Source organism: Podarcis cretensis, assembly GCF_951804945.1.
Source record: "Podarcis cretensis genome assembly, chromosome: 13".
Taxonomy (NCBI): Eukaryota; Metazoa; Chordata; class Lepidosauria; order Squamata; family Lacertidae; genus Podarcis; species Podarcis cretensis.
In genome coordinates this window covers 23,545,928-23,559,026 of record NC_137182.1, presented here as the reverse complement: position 1 = coordinate 23,559,026, position 13,099 = coordinate 23,545,928, and the positions used below count along the sequence as shown (strand labels likewise).

The window sequence follows — 13,099 nt, the reverse complement described above, 5'->3', positions numbered from 1 at the left end:
CCTGATGTCAGGGTCAGGTAAATACACAGCCACAAATAAACAATGGGGAGCTTTCACTTGCAACTGATCCTTTCCAAATACAGCTTGCATTTGGTGCTGTTTAAATTTGGCATCAAATGTAAGCCATGCTGCTGAGGTTGGGTCTACTCAGGAGCTCCCAAGAGAATCCAATGCCTACTGAAAGTAGATTGCATCTTTGCAAGTGTGGCTGTTTGCATTTGGCACTGTTTGCAGCTATAGCTGGACCGGGATCCCTACTGGGCATCCTATGTTGTCACGTGATTGAAAAGTGGGCAGCCACCAACAACATCCCTGTATATTCCGTGTACCAAAGCAGCCAATCAAGGGGCAGTGATGGCTAGAATGCCACAATGACATCACAATGACATTCAGGAATAGGGAACCAATGGATCTCCAAATCCCAAGCAGCATGGCTAATGCTTAGGGGTGATGGAAATTATGGTCCAACAGCATTTGGAGGACCATAAGTTCCCCATTCCTGAATTACCAGGTGCAGAACACCAACACAAGGTCCTGGAAATTACCCTATGCCCTTCTTGTGAATTTCCTTTGGGTAACTAAAATACCACACCATCAGGGGATAGGAAATTGTGGAGAATAAACCACTGATCTGAACCAATGTGGCAATTCTGAAAATTCAGCAGAGGTTTTGTTTGTTTGTTTTTTTCTGTCTGTCTGTGTGAAGTATGGGCTGTTGTTGTTCTTTTTTATTATGGAAATAAAAATCTCAGTTGTGGTTGAGTGTTTCTTTCATTCTTTTTTTAAGAATGAAAGGAAGTGAGACTGGGATAGAGGAAGGAGAGAGACAGAGAGAGAGAAAGATAATTTCCTCAGCAAGTCATCGTCGCTAATGAAGTTTTACAAAAACAGATACAACCAAGGAAAAATAAAATTTCACAGGTGATAAATTTTTCCAATTTCCGAGGCAGAATTCGATAGGATTGTTAAATTAAGAGTGAAGGTGTCTGTTAGGAGGCAACGAACAATGATGGGTAATTTTATAGAGTGGAAAATTGAATCAAATTGCAACATTAAAACACAGCTCCTTGGAGGATCTGCCCCGTATGCAGGCCTGCTCCACTACATCGGTGGGAGACTTGGGGGAAGGGAAGGGAAAATGGCTTGAATGTCTAGCTGCAATCTACACAGAGACTTGGCTTCAGAAGCTTTCAGAATCACTGAACTTGAAGATGGAGGTGGACAGGATGCTGGAGGGAAGAAACAGAGAATCTCCCCCTGCCAAGTCACTGCTCTAGCTACTGGGGGTTTTCCAGACCTAGATCTGTACCACTTCTCAAAACTATGTGAGGCAACAAGGAAGTCACTGCCTTGAGGCAGGTTCAGAGTGCCTTGTCTTTCTCTCATTTTAGAAATTATATGGTGACACTCTTTTGCCCTAATCTAACAAATGCTGAGACTGTTTGATATAGTACAGGACACACCTTCCCCCACTTAAGCATGTTCTACTTACATGCAGTTCTGGGAAATAGACAGACAGACAGACAGACTCATACCAAAAAGTGGCAGCAGAGAGCCTGAGTCCTTGTGGCTCATGGGGAGACCTTCCCTGGAGCCTGAAGAAGATGTCAGTGAGGGCAGAGGAAGCCCCAGAGAGACCTGAGGGCACAGCAGGGCTTTGCTTAGGCTGCTCAGCCTCCTCACCTAGCAGCTGATGTTGGAGGTAGCACAGCAGCAGCCACTTTCCTGTGCTTCCTCCAGCCTCCAGCAGAGCTTCAACTCTAGTTGAAGAGAGAGTTGTGCAGAGAGAGAGCAGGAAAGCAAGGAATTCTGATGTGATCTGGCCTGATCTGCATCCTCCTGGACTAATGTGCAAATCAGAACTAATTACTTTTCGCACTACTCCAAATTTTGCAGTACAAAATTCTCCAAATACATTTTCTCGCCTCAAAAACTGTGCTTAAAAACATGGATTTGGAAATAAAATAGAAATTTTTTTGAAGATATTTAAATATGTATATAAATGTAAATTCTTATGCAACTTTTTGTAATAATAGTTTAACATAGAAAAAGGACAAAACTGACCGAATTAACATTTTATGACGGAACACTTAAAAATGGGCATTGAATACAAGCAGACTGATCTCTCCCTCTCTAACTTCAGCACATGCCTAAGTGGACCATTTTGCATCAATATTAGCGCAAAGCTACTAAAACACATGCAGCTGCAAATTGCTCTGTATTTGGCAATTTTTCTCTACCCGTACCTTGTACGCTGCAATACCTTGTATTCCTGCAAAGGTGCAACTATCACCGCCTAGGGTCAGAATCAGAAAGGATAACCAGACCTCTTGCATCATGAAATCAACTCAAGAACTCCTTTGAGGAAGGCCAATCCACAGAACAAGTTGAAGACAGGGAAACATTTATGCCTACACTATTCCTTTTAGTACAGAACACCCCAAAGTCACCTCCACAACCCGAAGAATAGGGACCTCAAAGGAACCAGCTAGAAGCTGCCAACATAATGCAAAGAGCTCTCACTGCAGAACAGGGTATTATGACCCACAGACCTTGCATTACTCAATGAAGGACTCTGATGAGAATGACATTCAGACTGTGTGCTCAAGGGAGAACCATCCAAATGTAATTTGGGGCCCTCCCAGTTGGAAGACACAGCTCTGTTACCATTCTTTGACTCATGAGACCCCTGCAGTATCTCTGTCTCCTCTTTCTCACAAAAGGTAAAGACTACAAAATAAGGTGAGGGCACTTTAACCAGCTGGCCAGTCCCTCCAGCGAGGTGGAGCATTCCATACTTCGGGTCTTGTCAACCTACATAAGGTTTCAGTTGGTTCTAGCTCCCTGCACAGAAAACAATTTCTATAGCTGTCTCAGGAGCTGGCTGTGTTCACACTCCTATTTACTGTGCACTCCTTGTGTTTCCAGTGCTTGGTTTTTAATCTGTGTTCACACAACATTATCCAAATGCATAATATCCTTTTCTTTGTTCTAAAATACTACTGCTTGATATGTTGATTCTAAAACCAGCTTCAAAATGATTGAAGAACTTAAGCTGTTCCTAATTTTTCTCTAGTCAAGGTATAAACACCTTTGCATAAATTAAAATATTTCCGCCCTTTTTAATATTCCCTGGTGTGTACACAGCAGCAACCAGAACTGTGAAGCACATCAAAAAAGCACAAGTTCAATGTTCTCTAAGGCGACAATGTGAACACAATCCATGCCAACCAGTAGGGCTCCCCCACCTGGAGCTGTTCAACATCCTGTTCTTGCCTTGGACCTGATACTGCCTGCTTATCCCATAGGCCTCATGCTCCCATGGAACTGCCTCATCCTAGTCCTGCTTCCTCATGAAGATATTTGCATGGAAGTACTTCCCACACCAACTAAGACTCCAGGAAGGTTGGGGCCACAAGGACCAGGTATATGTGCCACGGTATCAGCCACAATTTTGCTGGTGTATCTATTTTATTGCCTACTCCTTTGTTCAAGCTCTAGTGATGTAGCTGATTCAGCAGTCTTGCCCATGAATCTTGTCCTCTGATAAGTCATGGCCTTGCCAGTGAACTACAGTGATGGGACTGTGTTTAGATAGGTGGGAACTAGGGCTGGGCAATATATCAACATATTGTCCAAAACTGGTTTAAAGTTCACATCGTGATAATGTTTCATAATATTTGAGCTGGCAATATATCACAAATCACAATGTGTGTAAGGGCTAAGCAATATCTGGTTTTCAACATCGCGATAAATCACCAGCTAAACACAGCAGTGTTATCAACAGCTAAACCTCACAATATCACCAGCTAAACATTGCAATCTACCACAATGTCTGAAATAAGGATGGAACTATACAGAGGTGAACAGGACAATGTCCTTGCAACTGCTAGGGGTCTAAAACAGATAAATGACAATATTATCAATCATCACACACTCAGTTTCATCACCAGGCAAGCCAAAATGCATCCCAACAGGACTTTTGGTTTTGGGCTTGGCTACCAAATGGTGGTATTTAGGACAATCCAGACTACAGCGATGAGTCATAGTGGATAAAAATAATCTGGGACTGCCAGACCACCAGCAGGCCTGCTAGGAGGCAGAAGCAGCAGTGGCAGAAACAGCTTGCCATAACCACAATACATGTCGGTAGTAGCGGTGACAACCTGCAAGGCCTGGCAGTGGTGGCACAATCATGGTGGCCTGCAAGTCCTTGTGAAGGCAGTGGGAGGGGGCAGCTGTAGCAACAGCAGCCTGCAAGGCCTCACGGTGGTGGAACAAGCAGTGGCAACTTGTGAGACTTCGTGGTGGTGACGGGAGCTGGTGGCAGTAGCAGTGGCAGCCTGCAAGTAGTGGTAGCAGTTGCCAGGACATCGTCCTATTCGCCTCTGTGTAGTTCTTTCCTTATTTCAGATATCGTGATATATCAATATATCACAATGTTTAGCTGTGATATATCGCGATATTGAAAACCAGTGATTGCTCAACCCTAGTGGGAACAGGATAAAAGATCAGATGATGAAGTTGCCTTCTCATCCAATTATCAGAGAGCAAATGCCACTATACAACCCCCACCCATCAGAACATAATGCTTTGCTGTGCACAACTATCTTTGGGTTGGATTTGTAGCCCATTCCATCCATGTCAATGTGAAAGCTTGCCACTCATTATCAATTCTCTTGACAGGATTTCCTCTGCAATCTGAGGAGGGATCAGTTTGCATGCAGAGGAAATGCCAGGACTCAAACTTATCTGCAACTCAAGCTTTCCAACCAGAAGGTCACTGCGTATGGAGGCTGACTGTAATGACCCCAGTAGCAAGGAAAAGACACGCTGCACCATCCAGAGACACTCTTGCCAGCAGAGAAACATTAATCTCTTTCTCCTGCATAACCTTGGGGACTTCCTCCTATTCCAGGAGTGGTCTAGAACTAGGAACAGGATGCTGGGTGGAGTTGATCCCCCCACGCCCCACCTCAGTCTTTGTCAGGGATCTTGTTGGATGGGTTTTGCTCACACTCAGGATCTGAGTGATCAACATATTTAAGGTCAAGAAGAAATTTCCCTTCATGTCAGGCCCTTTTGTTTTTAATTTTGGCCTCTTATTTAAGTCATTTGCAGCAGTTTGCTCTGTGGGTACCTTTCTGTAATACAGCTGTGGGCACACAAGGATTGCGCATTCTAGTGTATTTGTATAGAAAAAAATGTGGCTATTTCAACTGTTTGAACACTGTTCACTCTCTCTCTCTTTCGTTGTTGTTTAGTTGTTTAGTCGTGTCCGACAGAAAAACAAGGCTGCAACGAAAAGAAGCATCAAAATTTCATTCTGATCTGGCAGTCAGCTTCTGTGTGCTGTAGGAATGTTTCAAATGTAAAGAGCTGTTGAAAATATGCAACCTCCAATGGGATCCTGCTGTACACAAGCAATTATAGTAGATCCACTGTTCTCAGTGTCCATCTGCAGAGACTTGTATGCTGATTTTTCATGAAGGTAGCAAAAGCCAGATTGGTAGAGCAGATCTGCTGCTCTGCTCTGTGTACATTACGCACAATGGAAAGGCAATGTGAAAAGCTAGGCTGTTTTCCCAGATTAGCCATCCACACCTGAACAGAAGGGTGAATGGGTATACTATTCACATCAAAATGGTGTTATGAGTTTTGCTGTCTTGATTAGCATGAATGGGCCCTATCACTATGGTTTCACCTGACAGACTAATGGGTAATCAGGGGCTTGACAAAAGATGGCTAATGTTTTTTAATGACCAGGGATGTTTTTCTTAATAGCCTGGTAATCTCTCGCCCCTGCCTTTAGAATACAATGCCCATCCAAAGCTAGTTGTTGTTGTTTAGTCGTTTAGTCGTGTCCGACTCTTCGTGACCCCATGGACCAGAGAACACCAGGCTAGTGGGGGGGGGGGTAAATAAACAATTTGTAAGGTTTCAACCTAGAGAGAAACAAAGTGCTCTCTGTTTATTATTATTATTATTTATTAAATTTGTATACTACCCTATACTCACAGGTCTCTAGCTGGACTGGAATCAGCTGGGGAGTTGCAGATGCTTAGGATGTTTCTTTGTTTGCTAATGTGATGCAGGATTGGTAGTTTTGCTGCCTTTTGTGGATGTCTAATATTTCCAATGAATCCCGCTTGTAAATAAAATAAAAGTATTGCCCTTTTTGTAATGGTATGTCTCAGATTGAACTCAAAGGGATGTTTGACATCCAAAGCTGTTTATTTTTTGAGTCCACGGGTTTTCTGTGCAAGCATAGCATTTGGTATTGTGACACAAAATTCACCATTCCATTAATCTCAGATTTCAAACAAACAAAACAGTTCAATTCTACCATCCCACACTCCTGCTCTTAAACCTAATCTCCACAGCCAGGCCTCAAAAGTAACTGAATCTGCACGGTAAGGAACCTGCCTTCCCCTTATGAAATGACAAAAACAAAATGAGCAGAGTCCATGCCGGTTCCTCAACTACAGCTCTGATTCATTTCCTGCCCGCTACTTGTGTGCTGCAGATGACACAAAGTAGGAGGGCCTGCAAAAGGTAGAGAGAGCAGAACATGTATCTCAGAAAACTGGAGAGCTGAGCAGATAGAATCCAAACCAGGTACTTGTTACCATTGTGCCCATGGTGGCTGATCCCTGCTCATGGTGGTTTGGGTGGCCTGTGAGAGCAGGAGTTGCAGTTTTCACAGCACTTAGAAAAGCACTGCGTGATGAGTGCAGAACATGTGAAATTTGCAGATTTTGCTATTCTTTCTTCCCAGGTGATCTAATATTTTCCGGTTAATTGTGGCAAATTGTTGAGTTTTCTGTTCTAACCAGGGGCGCCAACTGTAGTGGTGGAAGGGGCTTCAGCCCCCTCAATATTTGTGGGGAGGGGGCCAAGCCCTCCCAATATTGAGGGGGCTGCCATGCCCGCCACCACCTGGCAAGCACTTGTGTGCTTGGCAGGATGTGCGGAGGGTGATTCGCATCCCCTGCCGCTGCCGGGCAAGCGCTCATGCTGGTGGGATATATCACATGACGATGGGCCCCCTCAATGTGGGGTGCAAGTCGGCGCCCCTGATTCTACCTGTTCTACTGGCTTTCACTTGCAAACTGACATGGGAATTCATCTGCATAGTAATGTATTCTAGGCAGAAGTTATGTTCTAGACAAAAGAACTCTCGACAAATGGACACTCTTGTACAGTACTCTGAAATACAAGGGTAGGAAGAGATTGTTACAGATAGCATGAGCACTATTGGCTCATCCACACTTCCCCTTGTCCTGTGTCTAGAAAGCACAGGTCCAAGCCTATTTTTTGGAAGTCTGTAAGAACGGGCAATACAGGGTATGTGTATGAATCCTTCCCTCCCTAGGCCCTTAGCCCAGCTTTTTAGGCTCATTCTCTAACCAATGCATCTCAGGGGTGCATGTTTTCTGGTGTTGTTCACACAACGCTGTCCTCATCCAAGTGGCAGCTGACACTCCACAGCCCCGCCCTGCCCCGCCCCACCCTAATTTAATTCAAATTTTTCTGATCTGTGGATAATGCAGTAAGGAAAAAAAACAACACAATGTAAAATTGCCAATTACCCAACTGTGGACATACTGAAGGGCAATGTGTGGGTTGTTGTTGTTTTTAAAGCATGCAATGATACTGTCCTGGGTGCCATCTATCACCCATCTATTCTTTACTTTTATTAGCCCTGGTGCTACTAAGTGGGCTGCCAATGAGGCTGTGCGTAACACATTCTTTAAAAAAAAGCAAAAACCATTGTTTTGGGCAGGTCTGGTATATCAGAAATCTTGAGTCTATTTTTTATTTTTATGGTTGCACACATAGGTAAACAAATACCTGCCCATATGCCTACAGTGGCCTTTAGGTTTCCGAAACTCGGGTGTGTGAAGAAGTACTAATTGGCAAGTAGTGAGGGACAACAATACATAGTGGGAATACATCACATCAAGCACCGCCCACCACTGTGGATGGGGAGCATTGAGAAAGAGTTCAGCTGAAGGAGCTCATGTGCGGCCCACATACACATTAACACTGTGGTGTGCACACAGCCTCAGATAGATGGACCAATGGTTTTAATTGCCATACAAAGCAGCTTTATATGAATGAAAGCCTGCTAACCTGGAAGAACTTCATAAATGCAGTCATCACTCTGTCTGTCATCCTCATCTTCCTCCAGGTCCAAAGAGGTATCCTGATGATGTGTCACATTGGGGGAATCAAAACTGTCTATGTCATCATAGGCCTCTTCTTTGATATTGTCGTCGTTGTCGTCCTCGACTTCCTCACAGGGGATAACTGAGGACTTAATATCTGGGAGAAGAAGATAAGAAGGAAAATACATGACACACAAAGGAAGAGGAAAATAAAGAGAAAAAGGGAAATGGACAGCACAATTAGATGCTGATGTTCCTTAGGGTAAACAGTATTATTTTCAGCTGGCAAGATGTGGTCTGAGCAAATGTCGATGGAGGTTTGTTAAGAGTGATTATTAAATTCGTCACATGTCCCGAGTGACGGAAGAACCAACTTCTGCCCTTAATTTGAGCTAACAGGTGCCATAACAAGAATGCTCTGAATATGCCTGAGTTATCCTCTTCCATGAAGTTGTAGATCTGGACCTGGCAAGTACAGCTCTTGTCTCAGTGAAGCATGGTTTGACTGTATCCCTCCCCGCCCCACAATATCCTAGTGTCAGAAACTCAGGGAGGCTGACAAAACATTTAAAGATTATTGAAACAGGCAAATTTAAAAACAAAATCAGAACAAAAACCCCTGAACATTAAAGCCCCAGTTTCTCCACTAGCTTAATCTCTGCCATAACAACAACAACCACCACCACAACAACAACTTGTGGCAGCCCAGAGGAAACAAGATTTGCAATACTTCTGAAGAATGCAAAACAATGCAGCAAGTTGTCAAGGAAAAAGAGTTGCAAAGCCATGGGGAAGTGACTGGAATGCTTCTTAGAGTGAGTCCATATCAACACCCTATGAGCAAAGTGAAGTATGTGTGTTTCCCAGCTCTTTTCCCCCATAGCGATTCACATCAACATGGCTTTATTAATATCAAGTTAGTTTCTGTTTGCGCACACACTAGGGAGTGTTGACAGGGTGGGAACCTCTTTACCCTATTAGAGCAGTTGCGTGAACCTATCCATTGAAACTGGGAGTATCATCACTGCTTTTCTAGAATGAGAGGTGGTAGGTTTAAAGCTGTAAAAAGTAGCACACCCTATATAGCCTGAAAGTCCTAACACTGGTCAGCAGAGCTGTGGTGCTAGCTGGCTGAGGTTTATCAGAGGTGAATGAGAAGCATTGTACATATGACTATAGGCATTAGTTTTTTTTTTTGTGATTACTACTTTATATGCTCCAGGACGGGATCTTTGCTTAGTTCAGGGATGAGGAACTTCTGCCTTTCCAGATGTTGTTGGACTCCAGCTCCCATTATCTATGACAACTGACTATTTTGGTTGGGGCTGATGGGAGCTGGAATCCAACAATATCTGGAGAGCCAGAATTTCCCCGTCCATTGCCTAGTGAACCATGGAACAAAATAAAACAAACATCTTTACCATTACCATACTTTCAACTGATCAGAGTTCAAGTCAATTGGAGAAAGATGTTTTTTGGGGGGAGAACCTTGTGCCCTCCTCTCCAACTATACCAAGCTTTTCTGTGGTATTGGAGCTTCTCTCCTCAAACAACAATACTTCCTGGGCCATCCCCCCCCCCCCAGGAGATCTCTGCTTAGCAGGTTGCTTGCTGTGGTTTGCTCTTTCCCCCTCCCCTATTGTGGTATGAATTATTTTGGCTAATTGGAATGTGTGGGCAGATATGATTTGCAGATTATGTATCCTTGGAGTTGAGAAGGGACAGCTTTCTGGTGACTCCTAGCTTCATGAGTTTACGTAAGCTGACAAAATGTTAGTCATAGCATCTTTTTTTAAAAAAACCCAGTATCAATACTGCTTTCACACACTGACCAGAAGAGGGTGCTTTGAGAGCACACATCCTTTGCAACTCAGAAAGTGGCTTCAGCAAAGCAAGTGTGAATTTAATTTTTAATTAACCCATCACACATACATACATGCACACACAGTTCATTATTAGGGGATTATTCTGGTACACAAAACAAGCAACAATAAATAAATAAGTATGGAATAGCAAATAGCACTAGCACCTTATAGACAACAATATCAAAAGGGGATGGGGAGAAGAAGGCATCCTTTGGATTTGAGTCTCAGGACACTTTCACTTTGTTTTATGTAACGTCTATGAGATCACACACATGGATTTTTGAGTTAATTAACATGAAAGAACTAGCAGCCCCTAGATTTATATTCATATAAACACTGATGTGGATTAGGACTCACATTTCTCTCACAAACAAGGATAGAGGTGGAAAATGTTCGCTTGTTCAACATTCCCATTGTGAGCATGGCGTTGTGGTTAAAGGGTGTTAAGGGGTAACCAGCCAGTGATTTTCAGTAGAACAAGATTGCTTCTTCTCCCAGTCCTTTTCTCATAGCTTCTGGGGAAAGGACTGGGAGAATATTCCCCTTCTTTGTCAAACTTTTCTCAAGTCCCATGTTACACACTACACACTTCCTCAGCAAAACCTGAAATGCCCCTAGCCCCATGTTGTTTGCACCTCTTCACCAAGTCACCTGGCCCTCCCCCATTTTTATCTAGATTGTAGGACCTCTAGGCAGGAACTATCATATCTGGGTTGTGCATCGTACATGACCTAGGATCCTGTCAGGGAGGTTAGTAAATTTCAAGTGTGGTTTAATAGAGGAAGTAGAAGAAAAGAATGTGTGAAGGGGTTGTGAGGCCCCAAGGGGCTAGCCCTGCTTCCTGGTGATGCGTGCAGTGCATACACACCTATTTTATCCATACATTTAGTGTCTAAAGGGGCTCTATAAGCATACAAAGAAGTGCATGTAGAGATTCTCCACACAAAGGGGGCAACGCTGACTGGGCCAGTTTCCCCACTTTTGTGGAAGAGCTTTATTTACATACATTGTTATACATGGCAAGCCCCCTATGTGCTGGCCTAAAATATGGACAGCAGGTGGCAGTATGGCCACCCCATGCATCAGCAGTAGGGATGGGGCAAGCCCATGTAGCTTGTGTCAAATGTTCTTTCAGTGTGTCAGTGTGTGTGCATGCCTCTGAACTCCCCAGGATTTATAAAGCATTGGACTTCAACCTAGAAGAGGTGCAAATTGTCACATGACCACGGAAGTGGTCAGGTAGATTTGGGCCAATCACCATGTCTCTTCCTAATCCAGCTGACATATTTGCTGCAAGGATAAAATCGGATAACCTTGATGGAAATCGCCAGGAAAGGACTACACAAATGTGAATATTAGCAATTAAATAAGTAGAAGAGCTGTTGCCTTCTCGCTTCTCCCTTTCAAAACAATATTAAAGGTTTCAGAAACATCACTTTGGGATCTTCTTTAAATTAAATATTGCCTTTTGTTTTGCGAGCTTTTTAGACAATCTTACCACTATGCTTACGTGATTTTCTGCGTGAGGGTAAGAAATCAACAGAAAAGCACAGGCACAAAAGCTAAGATTCTTGTAAGTAATACAGAAGGAGGGTGATCGGAAGTCTGGAGTTTATACACTGTTTGGCCCTTTGTAGTCAATTCCTGTCTAATTAATTGACATAGTCTAAATAACAGTTAGGCTCATAAATATATGCTCATCAGTTGAAGAATATACAACTTTTGGAGACTGCATTGCTACACTGGAACATCACAGGAGCCAGGTCTTCCTCTGACGTCTTGCATGTGTGAATGGGCCAGCAACCACTACAGACAGAACTTCCTATCAGTTCATATTCCCTCAAAATACAGTGTTTGTCAGTGTCAGCAGTACATGCCCTCAGCTGCAAGTCAACAAGTCTCAAGTTTTATAGGTGGGAATCACTCTCACCTATATCATATGGATTTGTTCCCTCTTAAGCTACTCACCCTTAAGCAGGAATTGGATCTGATCCACCCAGTCCATGGCTTCTGCAGAGCTAACAGCTGTAAACTGCAAAGGAAGAATTCAATACAGTCACTGCAAGATTTCTGCCATAAGGTCTGTAGCAACTACTAATTTACAGGTGATTGTACTCCATGTGCAAGCCACACTTAAAGAAGCTTGCTACTGATTTCAGGGTTTGCCCCTGTCAAGTACTTCATTAAGCATGAATACAGAAAAGCATGCATCACAGACAGAGGTTCCATATTACCTACTAACATCATTTAAAACACATCACTTTTTAGATCTGGCAGTTTACGCATTCGGCTGCTGAATCACTAAGTGATGAAAAAAATCATAATTAGCTATATATTGTAATGTTTTGGTCTTGTGATGCCCCTCATCTCTGCTATTGTCCCATCTCTCTTTCTTCTACATAAAATAAAGCGGAGTTCTACTGACAAGTACATGGTTATTTTGGAATCCCACAAAGACACACGGAGAATTCTCCTGCCCCATTTGTTTTGCAAACCCCAGACAAATCATTGCAGTAAGTTGGGGTGCACAACTTGTCACTGCTCATATTCAACGTGGTTATTACTGTATTTTAAAGGCAGAATCAAACAACAGGACACAGTCCTAAGATCCATTACAGACCCATTTTATCTATAAGCCACCTTGAATCCCTGTCAGGGAAAAAGGTGAATGAATGAATGGCAAAAATATATTGAAAGCATGTCATATGTTCTTATGACAACTGGAGACAAACCTCTCCTGATCAACTTGTGAACAACTACAGCAGGGGAGTCCTCATGTAGGCCCGGCCAGGAGTAGACACTGAAGCCCCAAACACATGCAATGCAAAAACATACATGTGCTCAGTACCAGTTCACGTAGGCATGTGCTCAGTACCAGTTAACCACTGGTCCTGTTAGCTAGGGATGATGGGAGTTGTAGTCCCAAAACATCTGGAGGGCCGAGTTTACCTATGCCTGAGTTAACGGTTAAGAGACCAAAGCAAAGCTGGCCATACCACGAGGGACCTGTAGGTGGCAACCTATGGCAGTGCTTTGAAGGGGGAGCTACTTCACTCCTGCAGT

General features: G+C 43.4%; 1 protein-coding gene and 1 long non-coding RNA gene across 13 annotated transcripts in view; one reads left to right on the top strand and one right to left on the bottom strand.

Moving 5' to 3' along the window:
- Positions 1-13,099, bottom strand: part of SKAP1 (src kinase associated phosphoprotein 1) — a 350,548-nt gene that overhangs the window by 90,597 nt on the left and 246,852 nt on the right. For all 12 annotated transcript variants that reach the window (XM_079949862.1, XM_079949868.1, XM_079949869.1 and 9 more), the window contains 2 exons: positions 12,005-12,068; positions 8,137-8,328 (listed from right to left, as the gene is read on the bottom strand). In XM_079949862.1, the coding sequence (XP_079805988.1) occupies positions 8,137-8,328; positions 12,005-12,068 (256 nt within the window). The remainder of the gene's footprint in view (positions 1-8,136; positions 8,329-12,004; positions 12,069-13,099) is intronic.
- LOC307201145 lies at positions 447-3,427 on the top strand. Its single transcript, XR_013832583.1, has 3 exons — positions 447-574; positions 788-921; positions 3,309-3,427. It is a non-coding gene; the product is annotated as an uncharacterized lncRNA (long non-coding RNA).